Source organism: Hylobates moloch, unplaced genomic scaffold (assembly GCF_009828535.3).
Source record: "Hylobates moloch isolate HMO894 unplaced genomic scaffold, HMol_V3 SCAFFOLD_10, whole genome shotgun sequence".
Classification (NCBI taxonomy): Eukaryota; Metazoa; Chordata; class Mammalia; order Primates; family Hylobatidae; genus Hylobates; species Hylobates moloch.
The window spans coordinates 88,586,666-88,614,437 of NW_026652285.1; the positions used below are offsets into that span (position 1 = coordinate 88,586,666).

General features: G+C 44.0%; 1 protein-coding gene across 6 annotated transcripts in view; it reads right to left on the bottom strand.

The window, feature by feature from the left end:
* The window catches only part of ASTN2 (astrotactin 2), a 1,008,266-nt gene that overhangs the window by 47,435 nt on the left and 933,059 nt on the right, over nt 1-27,772 (bottom strand). For all 6 annotated transcript variants that reach the window (XM_032164975.2, XM_032164974.2, XM_032164972.2 and 3 more), the window contains one exon: nt 13,634-13,775. In XM_032164975.2, coding sequence (XP_032020866.1) covers nt 13,634-13,775 — 142 coding nt within the window. The remainder of the gene's footprint in view (nt 1-13,633; nt 13,776-27,772) is intronic.

Here is a 27,772-nt window from a genome sequence, read left to right on the forward strand (position 1 = left end):
TAGCTGGGCATGTTGGTGGGCACCTGTAATCTAGCTACTTGGGAGGCTGAGGCAGGAGAATTGTTTGAACCCAGGAGGCGGAGGTTGCAGTGGGCTGAGATTGCGCCACTGCACTCTAGTCTGGGTGACAGAGCAAGACTCTATCTAAAAAAAAAAAAAAAAAGATCTTGTATGTACTTGGTATGTGTTTAATATTGTTCTGGACACCCTATGCTTGGGAGCTCTGCATCTGTATTTGTTTCACAACAAAATTCTAACATGGAAAATAGAAATACCCTCACTGTACAGATGTAGAAATTGAGACCCAGGAGAAACAAGCATCTTGTACAGCCAGAAACTGTCTGAGATTTGAAATGACCCTAGAATAGTCTGACTCAAAACCCCAGGCTCGTAGAGTCTTGGATACCCAAGAGGATCATGGGCAGATGGGTGCTTGAATCTAGTACCAGAGAGCAGCAGGTAGGCTATAGTGGAGGTGAAGAGCCCTGGTTCAGCCCAGCTCTGCTCTGCCTGTCTGGGTGACCTGGGTCAGGCCCTATCTCCTCCCTGGGCTTTAGTTTTTCCCATAAAGAGAGAGGGTTTAGATCAGTGGTGTTTGCAGTCTCACTATCCTGTGATTCAAATATGAAAGTGGAATAGGGTTGTTGGTGGATGGGGGAGTCTGTCTTTGGGGGAAAGGAGAATAGAGCAGCAAGAAAAATGCCAGAAGTCTGGATTCTGTCTCACCTCTGACTCTCTACACATCATTAATGGTGATCCCTGCAGTCCACTAACACCTTTCCAGTGATGACTCAAGACTGCTCACAACCTCCTTCACAGATGGAGGTGGGAGTACAGGGAAGGCAGCCCCTCCATGTGCAGTGATGGACCCACAGCCAAGATAATGAGAGCAGGGAAAAGTTAGGAAGCCTGGCCTCTAGCCTGGTTTCATTCCTAGAGTCTTAAATGATCAGAGTAGAAAGGAACTTCTCTATCTGAGCCCCTCATTGCAATGAAAAAGAAACTGAGGATCAGAAAAATGAAGCTCTTTGCCCAAGGTCCCAGGTGGGTGGACAGCAAAGCTGGGCATGCCGCTGGGGTGGGGCTTGTGATCCCACTCCAGAAGCCTCTCCCTATGTTGAACTACCTGGGTACTTTGTTCCTAACAGGGAACCCTAAAGTAGAAAGTGATGGCCACAGCCTACCAGTAAAAGACAGAAGTCAGAAGTCAGGATTCCCATGTGTCATTCCTGGCTCTGCCTTGACTATGATGCCAGAGTCTCTTGGGCTCTCAGCTTCCTCATCTATACACTGAGAGAAGTGACCTAGATAAGATTTCCCAAATTAATGATCTGCAGGTTGTTACCTACAAAATTGGTGTATTTGGCCAATTTTAAATTGGTTGCCAGCATGTAATAATTAGGAGGTTTCACATAAACATCTAGATTTCTGGCTTGGAAGATGTATTAACACCAAATCAGCAGTCTCAAATGGTAACCAGCAGCTGGGACTAAGTATTCTCTGTGCCATGCCTAATTTATTGCAGTCCTCACTCCTCCCTATTATCAAGCATCTGGCCACACTGACTCATTGCCATCACTGGCAAGTTCCTCCTTACAAAGCATAGCTTAGAGTTTGCCTCAACCCTAACAGCTCCCTGCTGCCCTGAGCATGGGGCTCTCACTGCCCACCGAGACTGCCAGCCCACTGAAGGCCAGTAATAGAACATTTCCTGTGGTGATCCAAAATCAATCTGCCTTATAGCCTTGTACCACTGTCCTGCTCTCTGGAGTCACAGTGAACACATCTGTGCCCTGTACCCCTGTGCAGCTCTACAGAGGGTTGAAGACATTGGGTGCACGCTTTTGTCTTTTCTTAACTTGAATAAGCATTCAAGGGCACTCAAGTGTTCTTCACGGTCATCATTTCTAGGGCCTCGGGGACCTGCTTCCTCTCCTCTAGGCATTGTTCAGATGCTTGGCCTTCCCCTTTCAAGTCAAGTCTTTCCTGTAGCAATGAAGCTCATTCATCCCACCAATTCTGTGGAAGCTTCCCCATACTCCTCATGGAGCCCAGCTTGGCTGATGAGGTCCTCGCCTGCCTCCATAGCCCCCAATCTCCTACTTTCCCTGGCCTTCCACATTCCAGCTACACTCTCTGCTGCAGTGTTGTCTCTCGTCCCCCAGCCTGCTCACAGTCTGTCCTCTGTCCCAAATCCTCTTTTCCCTTATAGTAGTTTCTTAGGGCTACCATTAAAAGGGCACCACAAATTTGGTGGCTTAAAACAACAGAAGAGTATTCTCTCAGAGTTCTGGAGGCTAGACGTGCGAAATCATGGCATCCGCAGGGCCATGCTTCCTTTGAAGGCTCTTGGAAAGAATCCTTCCTTGTCACTCTCAGCTTAGGATGGCCCGAGGTGTTCCTTGGCTTGAGGCAGCATCACTCTAATCTCAGCCTCTGTCTTCACATGCCTTCTTTGCTCTGTCTTCTTAGAGTGACATCAGTCATTGAATTAAGGAATTAACTTAATCCAGTATTACCTCATCTTGATCCTTAAGTAAACACATCTGCAAAGATGATTTCCAAATAAAGCCCCATCCCGAAGTTTCAGGTAGATGTGAATTTTTCAGGGACACTGTTCAACCCACTGCAATCCGTCCTCTCACTTCCTCAGAAGACTTGCAGTGGAGGGTTCCCCTGGCTGGGCTAGTGGCTCTTCCTTGGTGTCCCCACAGTCCCTGGAGCATGATGTACAGTGTCAGGTAACAGCCTGGTCCCTTCCCTGTATTCATCACCATGAATATGAGCTCCACGAGGGCAAATACTTTGGTTTGGTTAGTTCCGCAGCACGAGTGCCTACCTTACTGTGAGGCACCTCCTAGACAGTCAACAAATATGCGCTTTTCTTGAACACTGTGCACTGCAGTCAGTTACGAAAAAGCTGTTTCCAGATGTTTCCTGAGACTGTGCTGTTCCATTTCGGCCCATCACATTTGCTAATCAGAGCAACACTCGCTGGTCCCCAAATGCGTGTGGACTCCATCCTTCCCCCTTTTATCAATATCAAATGGCCCTCCTGGCTCTCAACTCAACTCAGCCTGTTCTCCAAACCATGGCCAGAGTTGTCACCACAAAACACAGATTAAGATACATCCTGTCCCTCCTCCAGTGCCCTTCCTGGCTCCCCTCTGCCTGCAGGAGAAAACCCAGCTCCTCTGCTCAGTATTCAAGGCTTAGCCCTCCAGCGCAGCCTCAGCTCCCACCCCCTCCCCACTCCACGAGGTCACATGAGCAGTCTGTGCCCTGTCCCTCTGGAACCCTGGCTGGTGTCCCATTCCTGGATGGAATCTTGACGCAGTGTGAGGAAAGAAACAGCCTGCTTGAGAGTCCCCAGCAGGTTTTAGGAGCCTCACTGTCTGTCGGCTGAAAAACAGCATTATTTTTCCTCTAAGAGTCTCTCTTGGCTTGGGATGCACGGCTGTATTTGCTTCTGGCTTGAGGACAGCTATTCCCCTCTCCCAGGCCCCAACTGTGCACTTTGGAGAGGTCAGTACGACCTGATATTAGATGGAATTGAGTCGCTAGGCTGCCGTACTTGCCCCCATCCCCTAACCAATTAGGACTGGACACCACAGCCAAGGGAAGTTCACATTCCACTTGAGTTTGGGGACATCAGTCACCCCCATCCCTACTGAGCTCCAAGACCCTTGGCCACACCTAAATTGACATTCAGCCCAGAATCAGATAATAGACAGAGATCCTTGTACTTAGGCTAGTGTGGGCTGTGGGGTGTCGGAGGAGGAAAGTGGAGAGAAAAATGCACAGGAGGATAGAAGAGAGACCCTAGGGTTGAGCAAGACAGGGACTGAGAAGTGATAAGAAAAGGAAAAAGAGACAGGGGTGCAGACACCGAAAGAGCAAGTAGAAGAGAGGTACACACAGACACAAAAAGACAGAGACAGACCAGGCACAGTGGCTCACGCCTGTAATCCCAGTACTTTGGGAGACCGAAGCAGGTGGATGGCTTGAGCTCAGGAGTTCAAGACCAACCTGGGCAACATAGTGAGACCCCTAATCAAAAAAAAAAAAAAAAAGAAAGAAAAGAAAAAGACAGAGACAGATGGACAGGAAGCCAGGGTGACATGGAGAGGGAAGTAGTGTCCATGACCAAGAAAGAAAAGAGAAGAAACAGAGGGCAGAGGGGGAAATAAAAGGCCAGGCAGAAACAGTTAAAAAAAGAAAAAAAGGAGAAAGCAAAGGAGAGATGTTACAAATATGGGAGAGGAAGCAGGGAAACAGAAAGGAAGAAGGAGAGGGAGTGGGGAGGGAGGGAAAAAGGAAGGGAGGGAAGGATACAGGAAGGAAGGGAAGGAGGAGGGAAGGGGAGGGAGAAAGGAAGGAAGAAAAGAAGGAAGGAAGAAAAGGAAGGAAGGAAGGAAGGAAGGAAGGAAGGAAGGAAGGAAGGAAGGAAGGAAAGAAGGAAGGGAGGGAGGGGGCAGTGTGGGAGGAAGGGAGGAAGGAAGGAAGGGAGGAAGGAAGGAAGGAAGGAAGGAAGAGAGAGGGAAGAAAATGAAGAATGGAGGGAGGAAAGGAGGAATGAAATGAAATAAAGAAAGAAAAGTTCACAGTGGGAAGAAAAAGCCAGAACAGAGCAGCACAAGAACCCTATCAAGCCTCTCCTGGATTCTTTCCCTGGTGTGTCCTGAATAAACCCTGGGCTGCAGCCCAGGCCTCTGGTCAGCATGGAAGGTTTCCTCTTTGCTCCCTTCTCACAGGAGCTGAAAGTCCCTTCAGGGTCCTATCTAGGATGTGGCCCAACAGGCCCACTGAGCAGGTTGGGTCACTGATGCCAAGAGAAAGCAGAAATATCTGACCTTAAGCTGAATGAAATTCTTTCACCTGGACTAGACCCTTGCCTCCCCAGTTGCCAGGGGCTGGGGTCTGTCTCCTTGCCCCCATCATCTCTTGAAATGCACAGCCTCGGGCTGGGCATGGTGGCTCACACATGTAATCCCAGCACTTTGGGAGGCCAAGACAGGTGGATCACGAGGTCAGGAGCTCGAACCAGCTTGGCCAATATGGTGAAACCCCATCTCTTCTAAAAATACAAAAATTAGCTGGGCACAGTGGCACGTGCCTGTAGTCCCAGCTACTCGGGAGGCTGAAGCAGAAGAATCGCTTGAACCCAGGAGGCAGAGGCAGTGAGCTGAGATTGCACCACTGCACTCCAGCCTGGGCGACAGAAGGAGACTGTGTCTCAAAAAAAAAAAAAAAAAAAGAAAAGAGAAATGCACAGCCTCTGAATTCATGAAAAGTTCATTTCAGATGGCCCTTTTCAAACCCTCTTCTACAAATGGAGAAACGAAGGCCTCCAAAGCGGAAACCACTTGCCAAAGGCCCCATAGCTGCTGAGGGCCAGAGACAGGATGACCCTCAGCAATCTCACCTCCTATCATCTGGACAAGCACTTTTGAAAGCAAGCCTTGGAGGGCTCCTGATGTCTTTCATGCTGTTTCCAGTAAATTCTGTGCTGATTTTTGGCATGAAGAAAGGAAATGAAGAGGGTAGGGTAGGAATGTAAATAAAGAGAAACATTGGGATTTCATCTAATATATAATTATAGTATCCATGGTGGTGGCCCTGGCTGCCTCTGTGATGTGCTTCCCAGGCTGTGCCCAGGAGAGGTGGTGTCCTGAGGGTGATGGACAGGCCAGTAATGCTCCATCCAAGGCTCTCAGCCCCCTGGGCTTTTGGAATAGGATTGTTGGGCCAGGAGCCTGGACTTGTTTGCTGAGACACATGGGAGGCTGACAGTGCTGGGAAACAGCTCGGCAGATGAGAACTGGGAAATCAAGGGCATCATGCAAATGACAATGGGAGTCCATCCCTAGGGAGGAGCAGGGGTCCTCATGCAGACCCCACATACAACTGTATGTGTAGTGCTGTGAGGACTGTAGGGAAGGGATAAAGTTTGAAATTCAATGGTAGCCATGTAGCTTTTGTGTGAAAACTAAAAGTTTGTTTTCCATATTGTTTCCAACTCATTTGGGCATGGATCTTTGTATAAAAGATACCTGCCCGCAGCTTCCACTCTGACCCCTGTCATTTCTATATGCCCAACTCTTCTCATAATTCAATGTGACAATTTTCAGTTCAGGCAGTGGAGATAAACTGGTTGGAAATCTGCCTCTACTTACTAGCTTTGTGGCTGTAGTCAAGTTACCTAACCTCTCTGTGCCTTAGTTGCCTTATCTGTTAGGTGAGAATAGTAGCAACTACCTTACAGAGTTGTTTTGAGGATTAGATTAAATAAGGTTTATAAGAAAGAAAGAAAAAGAGAGAGAGGGAGGGAAGCAAGGAAGGAAGGATGGGGAAGAAAGGAAGGAAAGAAGGAAGGAAGAAAGGAAGGAAAGAAGGAAGGAAGAAAGGGAGGAAGTGGGGAAGGAAGGGAGGAAGGGAAAGGAAGGGAAGGAGGGAGAGAGGGAAGTGGAAAGAAGGAGGGAGCCAAGAGAGGAAAGCAGACAGAGAAAGATAGAAATAGAAACATAGAAACCTAGAGACAGATGTAGAGATATAGTACTGGACCACAGCCTGGCACATAGTGGGTGTCTCCTGAATATTTGGTGAGAAAGTGAGTAGGAAATTTTACATGAGTGAAGGGGAGAAGTCAGTGTCTACAGAATTTCCACATTGACTTGAAAATTTGTTCAAATCATTCAACAAATATTTATGGGATTCTTAATTAGTGTCAGTTACTGTTCTAGGTACCAGGGATAGAGGATGAACAAGGCAGACACAGACCCTGGTCCAATGTCCTTCTAGTGAGAAAAAGATAGACAAAAACAAGTAACAGAGACTAAATCATTACAGTATTAGTGAGTACCATGGCTTTGTGTGTCTGTGTGCATGACAGGCAGGTAGATAAAAGTGGCAAAGGAAGGCGTCTCTAAAGAGGCAACATCTAATCATGGACCTGAAGGGGAACAAGGAAACACACATAGGAAGAGCCAAGGGAAGGACATCCCAGGGAAAGAGAAGAGTAGAGGCAAAGACCTTGAGGAAGGAAGAGACTGGCGCACTCTAGCAAGCGGGCCTGCAGAGTGGTGGGTAGGGGCCAGTGTGGGAGAAGAACGCCAACCTGCTGGAAGGCTATGAACATATGGTGTCAGCAGAGGCCATCCCACGTGTGACTGCTTAGGTAATGTCTGTCATCACAAATAGTAGTCACAGTGGTTACTCCTCCTCCTGCTGCCATTTGGTAAGCACTGACAATGAGCTAGACATTATCTTGTCCTCTTTACATATTTTAATTCATTGTATCCTCATAACCCTATGAAATAGATCCTATTATGATTCAATTTTACAGATAAAAAACTGAAGCAGGCTGGGCGTGGTTGCACATGCCTGTAATCTCAGCACTTTGGGAGGCTGAGGCAGGTAAATGGCTTGAGCCCAGGAGTTCGAGACGAGCCTTGGCAATGTGGCAAAATCCCGTCTCTACAAAAGATACAAAAATTAGCTGGACATGATGGCACATGCTTGTAGTACCAGTTACTCAGGAGGCTGAGGTGGGAGGATGGCTTGAGCCTGGGAGATTGAGGCGGCAGTGAGCTGTGATTGCACCATTGCCCTCTAGAACCTCAGTGACAGAGACAGACTCTGTCTCAAAAAAAGCAAAATGAAACAAAAAAATCTGAAACAGAGAGGTGAAGAAACTTGCCCAAGGCCACACAGTGGGTAAAAACCCACCTCTGTCTGATTTCATAGGCCTAATTTAAAATTATGTACATGTGCTAGTAGTGGTAGGGGATGCAGATTCACAAAGTCTATTGCCTTTCCTGTTGCTGCTTTTTGAAAATCATAGAGTGGCACTGATAACCCTTCACACGTGTACACAATCTTATGAAAATGTTGAAGCAAATTTCTGTCTACTATCCAATTTAATTTGGGGGAGGTATGACAAATTATCTCCATTTTATGGACGAGACTGATCATCTCCATTTTACGAATGAGAAGGATGAGGTGTGAAGTACCCCCACCTCCCATCTACAGGCTGTGATCTGAGTCTTCAGCCCCCAAGCCTGGTATTCTTTCCAATGCAAACAGTGTCATTTGCAGTTAGGAAGTTCTCTTCCACTCATACCTCCCCAGGTGCTTTGAACAGCACATGGGAGGAGGGGAGGAGAGGAGGAGGTGGGCATTAAGAATCAGCTTGGGTATGAATCTGAGCTCTACCCCTTCTTGTTATGTGACACTGGGGAAAATGATCACTCCCTTAAGCCCTAGCTTGCCCACCTGTGAAATGGGAGAGGATAAAAATAACACTACCCGGCTGGGCACGGTGGCTCATGCCTGTAATCCCAGCACTTTGGGAGGCCGAGGCAGGTGGATCACGAGGTTGGGAGATCGAGACCATCCTGGCTAACACGGTGAAACCCTGTCTCTACTAAAAACACAAAATATTAGCCGGGCATGGTGGCAGGCACCTGTAGTCCCAGCTACTCAGGAGGCTGAGGCAGGAGAATGGCGTGAACCCAGGAGGCGGAGCTTGTAGTGAGTTGAGATCGCGCCACTGCACTCCAGTCTGGGCGAGAGAGCGAGACTCCATCTCAAAACAAAACAAAACAAAGCAAAACAAATACTACCCTATCTCTAGGTTTATTGTGAGAATTTAATTAGATAGTATACATACCTTAGAATGGTTCCTGGCACATATTGAATACTCAATAAAATATTATTATTATTAGCAGTATTATCCAGAAAGTTCTGGTGGCACTGGGCATCAGAACCTCTGTTTGGAATCTCCGTTCCTGCCTCAGTGTGCAAGCCTAGGGGATCACTGAACTTAACCTTTCCATGTCACAAATAACACTAAGACCAGAGGAGGGGGAAGAACTGACCCAATGTACCACTGAAAGCAAATGTGAAAATTGCTGTCAGACTCCCAACCTCAGGCTTTTTTTTGCAATGCCCTCCCTTCTCCAGAGCTTTGCTTTTTCTTCTACTCTTCCAACTCTACCCACCCCGCTAAGATAGAGCCTCTGGCCTAAGCCTCTGTTCCCACCATGGATGTTGGCACTTGGCTACGGTCCCCAGGCTCCCTTGGCATTCCTCTCATAGAGCTGAAGCCTGGGAGGTGAGGGCGGGTCTGGGGCAAGCCTCTGAATGTGTGGGAATGCATCCCCCACCCCAGGAATCAGGCCTGGCTGCTGCTGGCATGCTTGCTGAGGACCCTTTGGCAGCCTTCCACAATTACAGAAAGGCAAGGCAGCCAAGACAAGACAGAGGCTAATTACCTTGGGTAATAGGAAATTGGAGAGCAGCTACAAGAAGGGTGTCTCTGGGCCTTTGGCCAGGCAAGGGCAGGGACCATGGATGCCCAGCCAGGCCTGAGCCATTGGCCCTGAGTGGAGACTCCTGCTCAGGGTCACCCCTCAACTCCAACAACCCACCCACGGCAGCAGGAGCTGGCCCTGCTGTCAGACCTTCCTGGGACCCTCTCCCTCTGCTGCTCTTGTTTGTTTTCATTCAAAAGCAAAACAAATGAAACAAACAAGGAAATTCAATTTAAACAGGGCACGGGTGCTGATGTTTCTGTTTTGTTACACCAGGGTGAGCTTAGGACAGAAAATCAGCTTTGACTTTCACTCCTTCAATTGGTCTTACCCTGTGGCGCTCTGTAAGGTTACATGGATGGAGGGGCTACAGAAAAAATTTGCCTTCCTAGGTGGGGTAGAAAGAGGGAGTTGGGTTTGGAATGGGGCCAGAGAGAGGGAGAGAGGCCAAAATTCAAGTAAAAAATAGGACCAAGAAACTGAGATACACTCACAGCAACAGAAATTAAAATAATGAATAAAAAGACAAAAAAGGAATGGTAGGGAGAATGACAGACAGAAAAAGACAGGAAGCCATACAGAAAATACTTACACAGAGAGGGAATAAAAGACAAAGAGAAACAGACAGAGATGCAGAGAGGCACAGTACTGCAAAACAGATGTGAGAGAGGTAGAAAAGCTGGAAGGGCAGGAGCTCAGGAGAAGGAGAGAGGGGATGAAAATAAATCCCATGACAGAACTCATGAGCTAGGATCTCATGCACCTTGATTTTAAAGGTGCTGACACTGCAGAACAGGGAAGGAATCTGAATATTTAATCCAGGGTCCCAGAGGCAGAAGTAGTAGCAGGGCATGAGCCCAGATTCCCTGGTGGAGAGACTAGTCCTCCACTCTCCTACCACCTGAATCCTTTAAAAGCATGGGTGCAGAATTTGTTGTCTGACTGTGCTTAACTAAAATTTGGTCCCTTCTGAGACCTCTCTCCTCTGCATCAATCCTCTCCTCTCATTCCATTTCTCCCAAAAGGATTCTGGATGTTCGTTCCTTCCAAGAATAGTGGGACCCCAACTTGCCTGATAAGGACCAGTTCCTCCAGAGCTGTGCTTAGAAAAGACACTGATAACCAGCGACTGAGAACAAGAGTCATGGGAGAAGAAGAAAGTGGCTAACACTTCCTGCAGGCAGCCTACATGCCAATAATTCAGGCAAGCCTTGTTTGTGGAGTTTTCAAAGTCAACCCGCTTCCCTACAACCCTTTGAGATAGGGACAATCACCAGCCTCCTTTTCCAGAGGTAGAAATTGTCTCATAGAGCAGTGAAAAACCTGCCTCGGGGCAGGTTATAAGCATGAGGCAGAATCAGGGTTCACACCCAGCCCTGCCTGTCCCCAAGGCCTGTGCTATTTCTACTGCCGCACAAAGTCTTCTTGGCTCAAGAGGAATAAGAATTTGGGTAAAAAACGAGCAAGCAAAAAATGAGAATCCCCAAGAACTGACACTGGAACTATTTTAAAACTCCAGACCGAGCTGGTCAGACTCCATGGGAGGAGAGCCGCCAATGGGATAAGAGACCGTTCCAAACAACACCCTGGTTCCTGGTCAGAGCGGCCCGGATCCCAGGGCCATTAACATCATCCATTTCAAAAATACATAAATAAAATAGAGAAGTGTTCAGAGTTAGAGATGACAAGCTCCTGACAAACACATTTCCAGGACAGAGGAAGAAAGAATGTTCCATACTTTAAGAGGTGGAAAGGAGGGGTGGTGTCAGGCAGTGAGGAAAAGAAGGGGCAAAGGAAAGTGTTCATCACTTTTAAAGAATGTCAGCTGATTTGTCAGCTCTCAGTGTTAATTGCTTTCAGGATTCCATAAAACATTTCATTGCTGTCTACATAATGGGGCTGCAGGATTCCAGCCCAGCTGACATCAAGGCCCTACAGCGTCACCCAGAGACAGGGTTACTCCTTCTGTATTAGTGAATAGGAATCACCCGACAGGATTCTGTCCTTCCCTGCTAGATGCTATAATCTCCTATCATTTGGTGGATGGATGGGAGAAAGTTGAAATTATCACAAGGGCAACAACAGCAACATTGATAATAGTTAACACTTCTTAGGCTTCTACTGGAACCTCATCACTAGAGAGCTTTTGTTCATGATCCCATCAAGTCCTCCTGGGGTCCCTGTGAGCCAAACACCATATTATCCACATTTTCAAAGAGAAGGAATTGGAGGCTCAGAGGGCTGGGCAGCTCAGTCAGTGTCACAGAGCTGATAAAGGACAGGGTCAGGATTTGAATCCAGGTCTGTGTGCCTTCAGTCTATGACCCTAAGGAGGGGAGAAACCGGAAGCCATCTATCAGAAAACCTTTTGAAAATGCCATTGACTTTCTTCACAGAATTATAGTTTTCAGAGTTAGAGAGGACTTAATCGCTCTCAATGTAGTCACATACTTGTGTTTCACCTCACACATGCAGTTGTCCCAGAGCCCAAGGTGTTGGTGAGTGCTTACTGATTAAGAGTGTAGAGTTGTGCTCTCAAAGTCAGATCCCAGTCCCACCACTCACCATGAGGATGGTGGCCATTCTTTAAGGCCTAAGGTACATCCTAAAACCTTAGTAAAATTTGCCCAGATGTCCCACTGGAAGACGTGGAATTGCATATTTACTTTGAAGAGTCCATTCCTAGAGCATTCACTGCCCCCCAAGTGACTTAAGATAAAGCTTGGGTCCCAACATCTCAGAGATAGTCAGTTGCAGAGCCAGGGCAGAACACTCAATTGCCAGCTTTTGGTGATATTCTTGAGTTTGGTGACCCAACACATTGGCTGTTACCAAGGAGCCTGAATATATCAAGTGTTCAAAAGGGTGAGGAAGAGGGAGGGAGAGGAAGGGGAAGATGGGTTGTGTTTTGAGGTAAGCAAGGTTCATAGATTGTGGAAGGACTAACACTTACTGCGCACATGCTTGGAGATACCAAGCCAGGGTGTTTCTTGTTTAATTATCACACAATTCTACAAGGTGGGTTTTATTATTTGTTTTACAAAGGCTTTATAAGAGACTTATAGGGGTAAAGCAACTTACCTAAAGTCACATAACTAAAAATGTGAAAGCCAGATTTGAATCCATAGTCTGTGGCCTTTCTTACAATTATTAGGTTATGTTATCTGAGGATAGGACTTCTGTCTTAGTCTCATTCATATCCACAGTGCTTAGCACAGGACCAAAACACAAGAAATACTCAGCAAATGTCTAGTGAATAAGTAAATAAGTTATGAATGAGTAAATGAATATGTGAATGAAGTAATTGATGAATGAATAAATTAATGTAATGAAGGAATGTAAGAGCAGGTGAATAGATAGATGGATGAAGAGGTGAATGGATGGAGGGAAAGACGGAAGAAGGGCAAGAGGGAGGGATGAATGGAAAATAGATGAATGTTTGGGTAGACAGATAGTTAAATGGACGAGTGAATGAATCCCTGAGTGTCTAAATACAGTAATAAATAAATGAGTTGAATAACTGGTGAATAAAGCTCAACTTCATAACAACTTTAGCTTTCTAACTTGATAAGGGAGGTGGCCTATCATTCCATAATCAGGGTACATAAGGAGAGGTGGTCTATAAAGCTCTATGTTATAGCTTATGATGGTTGCATCTAGATCTAAAAGCAACACTCATTGAGGTAGGAAATAAAAAGTAACAAATGAGCTCCTTTTCTCTTCTAGGCTAACAAATGAAGCTCACAGTGACTGTCTCTTGCATCTCCAGAAGTTTGAATGCAGTGACTCCAATGTACTCTACAAAGGAGTGATAACTGTACTATTTTTAAAAGCCTGGCTGGATCTATTAATAAAAAAGTATATATTTTACATATATCAGCATATATATCTCAGTATGCATATTTCACTGTGTATGTGTCTATATATCAGATATACTAATCTAATATTTAGAGAGGAAAGGATACAAGGAGTAAAAGACCACTAGGCAGAGATCCCTGTCCCAACCATCCTTAATAACTTGATCTGTGCTCCTGAGTAAGCCCTCTTCTCTCTCTGAGCTACAGATTCCTAATCAGTAGAAGGAATGGTTTTAAATTTCTGGCCTCTCTGGGCACTTCAGCACTCACCTGGTGTGATTCTGTGATCCATTGCTGCATACTTCTCAAATGGACACTTCTAAACCTTAGAATCTCAAGTTGCACATAGAGGCTAGCTAATAAAACATTTGGCTGGCCTGCACAGAATAACTCATGCCATTCCTCCTAGGCTTAAAATCATCCCGTCTGCCTCATGATCCCCACACACCCAACACATCTTACTTGTAGAGACCGTCGGGCTCCAGACACTTGAAGATGACCGAGTAGATACTGACTTCAGGGACCTCTCCATGGCTTCGACCAGCTGCTACACAAGATGTGCCCAGGCCAGAGAGTAAGTCATCAGCAAAACTCAGGAATTCTCCTAGAGGGAGAAAAAGAAAGATGAGCTCCCCAGTTCAGGTCATAGTGAGCAGACGTTTTTGCTGTCATCCAAACCTACCAAATGCCTGGATACCATTATCAAGAAAAATAATGGATAGAAAAAGCAAAAGATATGAAAATGACACAGATTTGTATTTAGCCTTGATGACTCTTTGTTCATATTTATGCGTAATTTTTTAATCCATAAAGTGGAAACACTAATACCTACCTTTATAAGACTATAGCAAGGCTCAAATGAGGTAAATTATTGTGTAATAAAAATTCATGAAAAGGTAGCAAGGATATTATGCTTTTTTTTTCTGTAACTATTCTGGCCTTGTCACTGTCATTCACTCCCTGTTAACTCCTTGAGCAAAGCTCTTCTTAGAATTGCATTTTCCTTCTTTGTATAATGAAGGAACTGGACTAAAGATGTAAAATAATTTTCATGTCAAATTGCCACTGTTATGCATGGGTACTGGATTCATGGAGTGTTATAGTGAGATGGACAGAGACCAGCTAAGGAGGAAAGAGTTCTGTGACTGATTAGTGATGAAGGTCATGGAACCTTCATCACGTACAGGACGTACATGATGTCATGGAACGTTCACCATATATAGGATGGAAAAATGGGAGACTATGTGCCACATATTTGTGATCCTCAAACTCCATCACTTCTTTAATTTACTTTAACTCTAACCATTGGATTTTAAGAAGTAGTGGAAGTTTACTAGAAACAGAACTAATAAAGAAGTCTAGATAGAAAAGAAAACTAGAAAGAATAACTGAACATCTAGACTCTTGGGATCTAGTCTTAGTTCTGTTGAGAATTTGCTGTATAGTCTTGGGCAACTAAATCCTCACTTTTTGTGCTTTAGTTTTCTCCTCTGCATGGTGAAGGTGCTAGAATCATTGTTAGGATTCTTGAAAAAAAAAATAAAATTACAGATATGAACAAAAATTAAGTTATAAGGATAAACATCACAGTACTATTTACACTAGCAAGAATGTGGAAACAGCTAAATGTCCAACTATATAGAAATGGCTATATCAATTGAGTTCAGTGATGCAATAGGTTATTTTATAGTCATTAAAAATAATCTGTGAAAGAATATGAAAGGATATTTATGACATAATGTGAAGTTAAAAAACAGGTTACACCATTACAAAATAATCTCATTTTTGTAGAAATTTTATATGCACATGCATTTAAAAACAGAAGGAAGAAAATAAAAACAAATGTTTAAGAAGGACTGTCTGGAGAGTGACATAATGGGCACTTTTTCTACCTTATTTTTGCTTATCTCTATTTTAAAAATTATCTTCAGTAAACATATATTGCTTTTGTAACCCATAAAAATATCAATAAATATTACTTAAAAATAGATAAAGTAAATGGGCCAGACTAAATGGCCTCTAAGTTCCCCTCCAATTCTAAAATTGGATGATCTAGGAAAAAAACTGACATATGAGGTATTTTTGTACCACACAGTATAAAATGATATGAGGCCTCTCAACTGTTGTTTTCTTCTTTTCTTCGTCCCTGATAGAGAGTTCCTCAGAGCTCTATTCATGTACAGCCCCACTAATAAACCAGAAAAGGATGCCAGCTCCATTACATCCTCTCTACCTGGGATTAAGAACAAGACAATGTCATGAAACCATAAAAGAACAATAGTGTTGGCTCGTGTTTCAGAAGACTAGGGCTCAGAGCAGCCTCGGGGTGCTTCTCTACCAAGGAACTGGTTGAACAGAATATACAGATCACTTCCTGCTGGTCTTTTAAAGAAAAGTTTCATTCTTTATTTTATTTATTTATTTATTTTTTAATTTTAATTTTAATTTTTTTGAGACAGAGTCTCATTCTGTTGCCAAGTCTGGAGTGCAGTGGTGCAACCTCGGCTCATTGCAGCCTCTGCCCCGCAGGCTCAAGAGGTCCTCCCACCTCAGCTTCCCAAATAGCTGGGACTACAGGCATGCACCACCACACCCAGGTGACTTTTGTATTCTTTGTAGAGATGGGGTCTTACCCTGTTGCTCAGGCTGGTCTCAAACTCCTGAGCCTTGGCCTCCCAAAGTGCTGAGATTATAGGCATGAGCCACTGTGCCTGGCCCAAAAGTTTCATTCTTAAAGAAAAACAGTTTTAAAAAGAAGAGTTTCATTCTTCATCTCACAAGTGAATCTTGCAAGACTTATCTGAGTGAATTGGCCAGATGGCCCTGGGATTCAGCCAAACAACAGTTCTAGAAGGTATTTGCTCCTATAGTCCAATAGAGCAGGTCTTGATGGGTACTGTTTTTTGGTTTCTATTTTTCACAAAGACAATATATGGTTCATAGACTTGACATATAGATGCTAGATTTAGGATCAAGTGTCTAAATCAGGGTAGTGTTGGCAACAGGTAATTTCAGCTGCTACTGCAAGACAGACCTGAGACTGAGTACTAATTCCACCATGGGCTGCAAGTCCTTAAACTTCTCAATGTCTCCATTTTTCTTTTTGTTACAAGGAGTTAACAGCACTCTCATGCATTTGGAGTCCACAGAGTAAAGCCAAGGGTCTAGAAAGAAACAAAGATGCCTAGAACCAGAGGTTTGTCTGGAAAATGAAGACGTGAATGAATCTTTTATTCAGCATAAATTTTGGCATCCCACATTTCTTCTGTAGGCCTCTTATATCAGTTTCTTTCATACTACAACCAGAAACTAACAATATGTCCATTTCAAAAAATATCACAAATTCCAGAGCAACGTATGCGATAAAAAGTAAAAAAAAAAAAAAAAAAAAAAAAAAAAAAAAAAAAAAAAAAAAAAAGTAGGAGGAGTGGTGGTGAGGGTGAGGGTAGGGGAGAGAAAAGACATGGGATTATGGGATTATTCACTAGATGGAGTGAGGGTCTTATTTGACTTGGGTTCTCAGGATTCCAAGTCTGGCTACATGTGTTTGTTTTCTTTGAGCTTGGATCCATGTCTGTCTGCTTTTCAATTTGTTTCCAGATAGCCAATGAGAGAGCTGGATCTTCATGAGTGTATTAGTCATTATCACCTTGCTATAAAGAAATACTTAAGACTGGGTAACTCATAAAGAAAAGAGGTTTAATTGATTCACAGTTCTGCATGGCTGGAGGGGCCTCAGGAAACTTACAATCATGGTGGAAGGCACCTCTTCACAGGGCAGCAGGAGAGAGAATGAGTGCCCAGAAGAAGGGGGAAATAGCCCCTTATAAAATCATTAGATCTCATGAGAGCTCACTTACTATCACGGGAACAGCATGGAATAACCGCCCCCATAATCTAATCAACTCACACGAGGTCCCTCCCAGGACACATGGGGATTATGGAAACTACAATTCAAGATGAGATTTGGGTGAGGGTACAGCCAAGCCATATCAATGAAGGAACTCAGTATGTTTGTGGCCTGTGTTAATTACCTGTCTTGAGATGAAAAGATGGCTGATATTCATTTTCAAATGGGAATAGCTTTCCAGATAGTTCCATGAATTTCAGAATAATTGGGACTATGGATACAAGCCCCATAAACATGTCAGGTCAGCAAGACTGGCATGATTCTACGTTCTGAAAAATTCTAAGGTTTGCAGGTTTAATTCAAGTGAAGGAACTGGCTCACCTGCAGTATATGCAGTGTAACTAGTCATACCAAGATCATTATAAGGATATTTAGTGCCCAGTTCTAGTCACAACTGTATGAATATAATTATCTTCAAATGAAAAAGTTAAAAGGAAGGCAACTGACATCTAGTGCCTATTTTTCTTTTTTCCATTTAATCCTCACAGCAATCTAACAAGTTAGATTTTATCTTCCCCATGGTAAAGCTGAGGTTAATGTTGCAGTTAAAAAGGAAGATAGCTGAGATTAGAACCCCTATTTTTTCAGTTCCAAAGACATACCTTTTCTTTTATACTATGCTGCCTCCTAGAGAAAGTTTGAAAATGATAGTATTAGAAAGGGAGGTTTCTCAATGCTATTCAATTTGCAATTGAATTCCCGCCACACTCTTAGCTTGAGGAATGAGACAATAAAAGAAATGGTCCCTGACCTTCTACAGCTTGTAATCTGACAACAGGAAGGGTTGTTAAACACAAGAACAAACCTATAAAGTAAATTGTAAGATTGATTTTTTTGGCACTGGATTTCAGAAGGTTTAAATGCAATTTAGATGAAGACAGGTGAATGAAGTAATCCCCCAGTGTTCTTCCTTACCCAGTGGAGGGGGTACTAAGAAAGGCATGGGGGCTTCTCTATGCACAAATGCAAATCAATGCAATTCAACACATGTATTGTAGTTCCACAATATAACATACTCCGCAACTGGCAACCATACAATTGAATGAGCAATAATATACAGAGCAGTGGTTAAGAGCCTGGGCTTTAAGTTTACTCTGCCTAAGATTAAATCCTAGTACTCCACTTACTGCTTGTCTTGGACAAGCTCCTTAACTCTGTACATCTATATTCTTATATGTAAAATGAGAAGAATAATAGTATCTAACTTAGAGAGTTGCAAACATCATATAAAATACTGTATACTGGAACACAGTAAGAGCTTAAAATGTGTATCAACTATCACTATTTTTGTTTCTCTTTTTTTTTTTTTTTTTTTTTTTTTTGAGAAAGAGTCTTTCTCTGTTGCCCAGGCTGGAGTGCAGAGGAATGATCTCGGCTCACTGCAACTACCACCTCCCGGGTTCAGGCAATTCTCCTGCCTCAGCCTCCGGAGTAGCTGGGATTACAGGCGCCCACCACCATGCCTGGCTAATTTTTGTATTTTTAGTAGAGACAGGGTTTCACCATGTTGGCCATTCTGGTCTTGAACTCCTGACCTCAGGTGATCTGCCTGCCTCAGCCTCCCAAAGTGCTGGGATTACAGGCATGAGCCACCGTGAACAGCCTTGTTTTTCCTATTATTGTTTTCAACATAACAGAGTAGAGATAAGGACTCTTAAAGATATCTTTCTATCCAAGCTTCACCTTTTACAGGTGACAAAACTGAAGCTCAGAGAAGGACAGTGACAGGTCCATGCCCATACACTCAACAGGAGGAGATTTGGAACAAAAACTTGGTGTCTTGACTCCTGGAGTCTCAGAGATAACTTGTACCAGCCAACTTATGAGATAAAATCACTGAGAATTTAAAATCTCTCAAAGCTAACACAGGAGCCCTTCCTCCCCAATTTCTGACTACTTTATTCAACATGAATGTGATATACAGTCCCTGGGCAATTACTGCGCACCAGACACTGTGCTAGGTACATGGTTCTACCTTGCCATCTTCTTAAGTCTGGAATTTCTGAGAAAGACACAAAGTCTCCAAAAGATAGGAGTTTAGTATGTTTCTAATATGTCATATATTTTAACAGTGGTTTGCAGATTATAACATAGAGAACTCCAGGGGCAAGGATGAACACTAACAGGAGAGAGATTGGGGCCAGTCTTCCATATACTCACACTAACCTTCAACTAGATCAACTCTAGTTTGATCTATTTTATATATTAATGGTCCATGTTTTTATTTAGTTTTTTACAAAACTGTTTATAAAAGTTGGTTTTAAAGTTTTATTGCTTAAAGTGTTTGAATTCCAGAACTGTGCTATATTCTCTGATAGAAATACAGAGGCTTGGGAATGCTACACCTTAATTCAAGGATTTGCAGCTACTCAGGGGCAGAATCCAGAATCAAGCCCCACTGTCTTGCATCTGAGCCCCACGCACCTTTCACTAGGCCACTCTACCTGGGAGGCCTCTGCTCCCTCCTCCCTGGTACCTTGTTAGGGTCTTATGGTAGAACCCTCCTAGAACCCAGGCTGCTGCTTCTGCCTCGACCAAGTTCGTCCAAGTCTCTAACATTCTTTTCCTGTTTTTCTTTCCTTGAAAACAGATAGGGAGTTGGGAGTCGCTGTACAGGAATGTGCCTGTTCCCCATTACAGCTCTTCTGGGGCTGTAACCCGAGTGGGCTGGAGCCAGACCCCCACACATTTCTTTATCCACTCAGACTCTAGCCTTGCTCTCATTACCTTCTGCAGAAAATGTTAATCATGATTCTGCTGCAGCTTCAGAATCAACCCAACAAAGCATGCATCAATTTTTCTAGAGGCCCCACCCCCTATTCCTCAATTCCCTCTCCCTCTCCTTTCAGCAGTCCCTCAATCCTCCTCCTTGTTTCCCCTCTCTCTCTCTTTCTCCCCTCACCCTCTTGCTTCTGAATGAGTTGAGGTCACCGTCAAAGCGGGCCACAAGAGCAAATTGAAAACAGGTTGGGAGAAAAGCAGCAAAGAAATTCCAGAATGGAAGGAGCAGTGGGAGTGGGGGGATGTGGGGGTGGGGACGGCAAGTTTTTTAGCCCAGGTGAGGAGAAAGGTCCCCAGCTCAGGGCTCCACACTCTTTTCGGGAAACACCAAGAGGATTTAGGAGTCGTCACTCTGGGCCTGGCCTCTCTAACCTGCAGATGCTCTTTGTCATGGTGCCCAGGGAGAAGCATGGCTCTCTCTGCATTTCCTTTACTTGGGCAACTGTAGAAATTCATTATGAGAACTTGTCAGGGACAAAATGCATCTTTAAGGGCCTCACACCTATCAGCTGCAGTTGGTTTGTTTCTTCTGAAACATGGTGTTATTTTAAAACTGAAGAAGCAGTGTGTAGAGATCCTCACTTTTATTGTAATGGCAGTAGGAGGTAGTGGAAAGAGAGTGAGTTTTGGGGAGGAGATGACAACTAGTTTTGAAGCCAGACCTACCACTTATGAACTATATTATGTAGAGATGGATGATTAAACTCTCAGAGACTGCTTCTTCATCTGAAAAGATGATCCTATCAATTTCAGAGAGTCAGGTGAGGATTGAGTAAGAGAATATTTATAATATGTCTGATACATGAATAGCTTACAAATGTTAGTGCTCCCCTCACCCCTGCTCCCTCAGGTCTGAATAATTTGTCTGATGGCAAAATTTTTAGTTATTATGCTCAGTCGCTTTTAGGTGTATTACATCATATCTAACTCCCTAAAACCTTCCTGTTTTTTTTTTTTTGCAAAAAGAAGACATTTTGGATGGAAGGAAGCAATGAAATAAGAAACAAAGAAAGAAAGGAAACAGAAAGAGAGGAAATAAAAATGTTATGTGGCTTTTATCACATGGCATCAACAACGCTAGACATTTTTACTTATATTGTCTTGGTTAAATATTCAAAACAATCCATCTTGCTTAAAATTTGATAAAACCTAATGAATTCAGTGAATTGTGCTTTTGCAGATGAGGAAACAGTTTCATCTGTAAATAACTTTCTCACAAAAATCTACCTAGGAATGGCAGAGTAAAGGCTGAAGTCAGGACATTCAGCACCCAAAGTCTGGGCCTTTCCTACTATACATTTCCCTCCAGACTGCGAGATGCCTGGGGTGGTAATTTTGTTTCGGTCACCCTTGTGTTACTGGTGTCCAGCATAGGGCTGATGATGCAGCTATTTACTGAATCCTGTGAAACTGAACTTCAGTGGTTGAAGCCTGGATCTGCTCCCATTTACTCAACATTAGCACCTGGCATTAGAACTCTCTCTTGGGATAGCCAGGCTGCCTCCTGCATAACCTTTCAGGAGTAAATAGGACACAAATAATACAGGAAAGGAGGAAATGACGTAAAGATAAGGACTCCAAAAAAAAGGGAATAGTGATCTAGCAAATACCTACTGAGAGTTTCTGTGTGCCAGGCATCGTGCTGAGACTTCAGGCTCATCCTCATGCCTGCCCTCTAGTGGACATCTGTTGGTTTGACTGGCTATAAAGGCATGCCTTTCTACCAATAGCACCTGAGTTTTCCTTTGGGGAACCAGCTCTCCCCCAATCTCAGTCTAAACAATTTAGACAGAGCTAAGGCTCCTTTTATCCTTCAGAGACTGGCATGTGATCGATGGCCAGACATTTCATGTCAAAGGCCAAAAATACAAGTGACCTAGGCTTAATCAATCAGACTAACTCCAGGTACAGACACCAAGTCCTGATGACATTATTTGAAGCCCTAGACCTAGTTGTGTCTGAGGCCTAGATCTACCCTTGGGTATTTCAGATACATGAGTTAGTATTTTTGCATTTTTGCAACTTTCCATTTGTTTTCTGTTCCTTGCAATCAGGAGTCCTCTTAGATACAAATTCTATGAGGTATGTTTTATGATTGCCGTTTTATAAATGAAAAAATAATGCTCACAGATCTAAATCAAGTTGTCCAAAGTCATACTCCATCTAAATAAGAAGGCTGGAATTCAAATTCAAAGCTGTCAGACTCCAAAACCCGAGGCTTTCCTATCATAAAATGCTGCCTAGGGTGATTTTTGTGAGAAAGTTATTTACAGATGAAACTGTTTCCTCATCTGCAAAAGCACAGAGGATACAAAGACTACTAATTAACAAGAATTCACGGGGTATCTCCAGTGTCTTGCTTCCTCCGGCCCCTTCTTCCTCACTTCCTGGGCTCCTTTCCTCCTTTCCTCACTCACTCATTCCAGCCATGCTGACATTCTTCCTCCTCCTCTAACATGCCAAACATACTCCCACCACAGGGCTTTTGCACCTGTGGTTTCCATGGAGCCTTCTTCCCCTTATAGTTGTATGGCTTACTCCCTCTCCTTTCCCAAATCCTTGCTCAAATGTCACTTGCTCAGAAAGGCCTTCTCTGGCCACTCGGTCTACAGGAGCATCCACTATCACCCTTTACCCTCTTTACCCATTTATCTTTACAAAATTTATCACTGTCTCTCATATATTGATGGATTGATATATTGCCTGTATCCCCTGCTGTAAGCCTTCTGAGTAAGAGAATTTGTTCACTTAGAATGGTGTCTGTACACAGCAGGTTTTCCATAAATATTTATATAGTGAGTGAATGTATCTGCTGTGTGCTGCAAACTGAGCTGATGGCTGGGAGCACAAGCATAAAGAACACTTTTGTTTGAATTCCCTGGAAAGCAGAGCTTAAGAACAATGGCTTGGGTGCAGAAGGTTTATTTGGGAGGTGATTCCAGGGAGCAGGTATGGGGTAAAGGGCAGAGTAAGACAGGGAGGAGAAAAAGTCAATATAAAGGTGTATCTTCAAGTTTGCTGCTGTACATGATGGGACCTAATTCTGCAAGACCCTTTTAAGGAGGGAACAAGATACCCCCCAGAATTGTTTGGCTGGAAGTTGGGGAGATGGGGCACTTATCTACCAATTCCTGATTCCCATTGGTTGAGTCCTGTTTTAGTCTACTCTCATACTGCAATTAAAGACATATCTGAGACTCGGTAATTTATAAGAAAAAGAGGTTTAATGAACTCACAGTTCCACATGGCTGGGGAGGCCTCAACATCTTGGTGGAAAGCAAAGGAGGAGCAAAGGCACGTTTTACGTGGTGGCAGGCAAGAGAGCTTGTGCAGGGGAACTGCCCTTTGTAAAACCATCAGATCTCCTGAGAATTATTCACTATCATGAGAATAGCACGGGTAAAACATGCCCCCATGATTCAATTGCCTCGCACCAGGGTCCCTCCCATGACACATGGGGATTATGGGAGCTACAATTCAAGATGAGATTTGGTTGGGGACACAGCCAAACCACATCAAGTCTCTCACCCAGGAGCGTAATTTCCCCACACTTTTTAAAAGTTGTACTTGCACATGGGCCTAGGGAGCTCCTTCAATCTCTCATAAGGCTGTGGGGCAGAAAGTGCAAGTGTGCGTCTGAGGTCACTGGCAGCACAAACTGAGCCTGAGTGTGCACAGAGCTGCTCACCACAGCTGCAGCTGAAATAGCCATGGGCCAAGAGGATATGGCATGGCCCCAGAGACATCTGCTATAAAGATACAGTCTCTGCCTTTAAGGAGTTTGTAAAAAGAGCAACTTGACTTGTCTTCCTTCTTGAGGTCTAGGACAAACTTGTTAGCCTCACTGTTCAAAGAGTTCACAAGCAGTTATCGAACACCCTCTAGGCGCCAGGGAAAGGACTACAACTGTGGTCACAGCTCTGAACCACAGGAGCAAAACCTCTTCCCTGTGATGCTCACAGTTTTGCAAGGGAGAACGGCAAGGTTTGCTTTTACGTGCAGCCAACCAAGGAGTCCTGCAACTTATGATTAATACTGAATTTAATAGTATTAACCTCAACATTAATATGCACTTGGCTTATAAAGCCTTCCTTTTTCTACTGCTGGATTAATTAGAGCCATAAAAGCCCTCGTCATCCCCACTGTCTCGAGGACAAATGATGCTAATGCATTTGGCTGCAGTGGGTATTGCTAACATGTATGAGGAAAGCTGATTTGGGGACCAGACTGGGGAGAAGGGGGAGGGATGAAGGAAGGCCAAGTTCCCCTCCCCCTCCATCACTCTTTAAGGACCACAGTGTGAGTTCACTGCCTTTGAAACACTCATCCATGGAGGGTATTCTTTTACTTTTTTTCCTTTTTAAAATTCCATTCCCAAATGTTATATCATTGTAAAGTGGAAAGAACCAACTGTACAATGTGCTTCCCATCAGATTCTCAGTTCCCCTAATACTTCCAACTTTCTCTGGGCCAAACACTTCATTCAACATCTCCCTCTGTACAAAAAGGAAAAAACCACGAAGTTGCTGACGGTGGGCCCTAGGAGCCCCTCTGTCCACAAACGTGATGAAAAAGCATAGTATCTGGCAGGGTTGAAGTTATGATTCTTATTTTGTGAAGAAGAAAAGAGAGGCTCAGAGAGTTAAGGCAAGCCTTCCAAACACACAGCTACTACCTAGCAAAGCTAGAACTTGAACCCAGGTTGATCCAATTCCAAAGCCTGTTGTTTTTCCACCACAACAGGCACTTCTTAATTGCTCTGTCTCTGTGAACTTCAGTCTCCTTGTCTCTAAAATAAGGATTTCAGGGCCAGGCACAGTGAGTGGCCCATGTCTGTAATCCCAGTTCTTGGGGAGGCTAAGGCAGGAGGATCACTTGAGGCCAGGAGGTCAAGATCAGCTTGGGCAGCATAGCAAGACCCCATCTCTAAAAAAAAAAAAAAAAAAAAAAAACAGCCAGGTGTGGTGGCATGTGTCTGTAGCCCTAGCTATATGAGAGGCTGAAGTGGAAGGATCACTTAAGCCCAGGAGATCAAGGTTGCAGTGAGCTGTGACTGTGCCACTGCACTCCAGCCTGGGCAACAGAGTGAGACCCTACCTCAAAAAAAAAAAAAAAAGAGGATGTCAGTGTCTACTCTACAAGAAAGTGAAGAAGAGTACATTAAATCCATTAAAGTCTTTATAATCTGCAAAACATGATGCATATGTCAGTAGTTGTTGCTAAGGAAAATTCACACAGTGCCAGGTAAGGTAATAAAAATGCCAGGTCAGTACTTCTGATACGTATGCCAATGTTCAGCTCCAAGGACATAGCAGGGCACAAAAAATGTGATAGTGAAGAATCTTTAATAACCTGGAAACATAGCCAGCTTAAACAAAGCAGAATTTGAATGCCAATAAGCTAACTCATTTCACACACAAAGAAAAAATTTGGGGTATGAGGATGCTATGCTGCAGGAAAATGTAGTCCTGAGATTAGAGCTTCCATAACTCTTCCCTAGTTCTCTTTTTTTTTTTTTGAGACGGAGTCTCGCTCTGTCGCCCAGGCTGGAGTGCAGTGGCGCAATCTCGGCTCACTGCAAGCTCCGCTTCCCAGGTTCACGCCATTCTCCTGCCTCAGCCTCTCCGAGTAGCTGGGACTACAGGCGCCCGCCACCACGCCCGGCTAATTTTTTGTATTTTTAGTAGAGACGGGGTTTCACTGTGGTCTCAATCTCCTGACCTCGTGATCCGCCCGCCTCGGCCTCCCAAAGTGCTGGGATTACAAGCGTGAGCCACCGCGCCCGGCCTACTCTTCCCTAGTTCTCTAAAGAGCTGGCTGCTTCTGTTCCATCATCTCGGTTGAAGTTCCATCCCTTTAGAATCCTCTGCACCACCCCAACTAATGCAAACCGAAACTGCCCACTCTCAGTTATGCCCCACCAGAGAACTCTTGATTTTATTCCAAACACTAGTGATAATTTGTAGTTACTGTGTTTGTCACTTTATTTACCTCTTTATTTGCTTTTTATTACTAAAATACTAACTTCATGAGTTTAGAAGCCTTGTCCATCTTGTTCATGATTTCCCCATTGTCTAGCAGAGTGTGGGGGGGCACAGTAGCTATTCATTAAAGTCGATTGAATGAATCAAGGCAGGGGTGATGCCGGAGAGATAACTCATGACTCAGTAAAGGTTTTGTAAACATGTGGGCAAGTAATGTTCATCCCTTAAGTTTTTGCTCATACTCAGTGTCTTTCAAAAAGCTCTTCTTGGTCACTCTTTGCCTTCACCTGGCAAAGTTTAGGGCCCCTCAACTGAGTTCCCACAGCTCCCTGTGTCCCTCTCTATTACAGTCCATAACTCATTGTCCTGTAATTACATATGTAGTTGTCTTCCTCCCCTCATGCACTGGGAGGATTATGGAAAGGTACCCGGCCTGTCTTAGTCACCACCTGAGCCCTAGTGCCTAGGCTTATGCAGAACAAGTGAGTCAATGAACAAGCATGGCTTCCTTTACCCGCTGGAAGAAAGCCCATGGGGTGGAGGATTGGGGGGATGCTAGGACCTCATTATGCATCAATCTTGGAGTTGTGTTGGAAACAGCAATCCCATGAGGCCACTGGGTCTTATGCAAAAGAGCACTGAGTAGAGATTCAGGGGAATGGTCAGTGCCCCTACCTCCTTGTGAGATTCTGTACGAATAAGTTCATCTCCTCATCCACCAAAGCACATGACCATAACAAAAAGAATGCTCATCAAGTTCTCCACCAGCCTTTACCTGATTCAGTCTTGCAACTCACCCAACTCCTGTTTATTTTCCTCTATATTTCCCTATCACTTTATCTATCTGCCAGACACCACATCCCAGGAAATCTCCCTAATTGATATGATTGCTTATTGATGCCTGACGAACCCTGGAGTTTCTGCCCAGCCTCACCCTTTGCTACAGCACCTCAGCCACCCACACTGGCTGCTCATTAACCCTTTGACTCTACCATCCCTGTGCAATGAGGATTGCTCTTCTCTTGCCATTGCCCTCTCCTTTTGTAAAACCCTTTTTAGTTTACAATGTATGCCTCCACCACCTCATTAAATTTAAGCTTCACAACTGCGTGATGAGGTGGGCACAGCATGATGAAAGTGAAAATTTCCATTTAGGGGAAGTTGAATTTCAGGAAAGGAATGTGTGTAGCTGAAGAGGTACCGGAACCAGAACACATATTTCTAACCCCTGATCCCATGCTGCTGTAGCTGTAACTTGTGCTCTTGTCTCCTCACCCAGGCTGTGAGCTGAGCCATGACTAATATAGCCTTACAGCCACCCCCTGCAGTGGCTAACAAGGAACCCCCCCTTACTGTGCCCCTCCAAACATGTTAGGCAATTCAATTCACTAAGATGCTGATATCAACTCTCCTTTGAGAGGGAAAAGCAGCAGAACAGACAATATTGTGCTCAGCCCTGGGTTTGAATTCTGGCTTTGCTAAATGACTCTAAGCAAGTGATGTCATCTTTTTAAGCCTCATTTTCCATATCTGTAAAATGAATGTGAAAATATCTATCTCTAGGGAATCAATGAACTCAAATGAGAATTAATTTAGATAGTGTATGGGAAGCACCTAGGACATTGCCTTGTATATGGTAAATAATAAACAGCAGCTTTGCTATTATCACTGTTATTATAAAAAATACCAATTCATGAAACACTTTGCGTGGGGTAAGCAGAAAGGAAAAACGCAACAAACTAGGGAAAGTGAATTATCCTCATGTATTTAGCACTTTTTGATCCTCCCAAACCAGAACTGCACAAACTATGTGCCCCAAGATTAAAAACAGCTGAATGCCCAAACTTCCCTCCCTTTTCTAAATATACACCTCAAAGCCTGCCATTAACTAATAGCTGGGGTATCTTCAGTAGATAAGGGAGACTG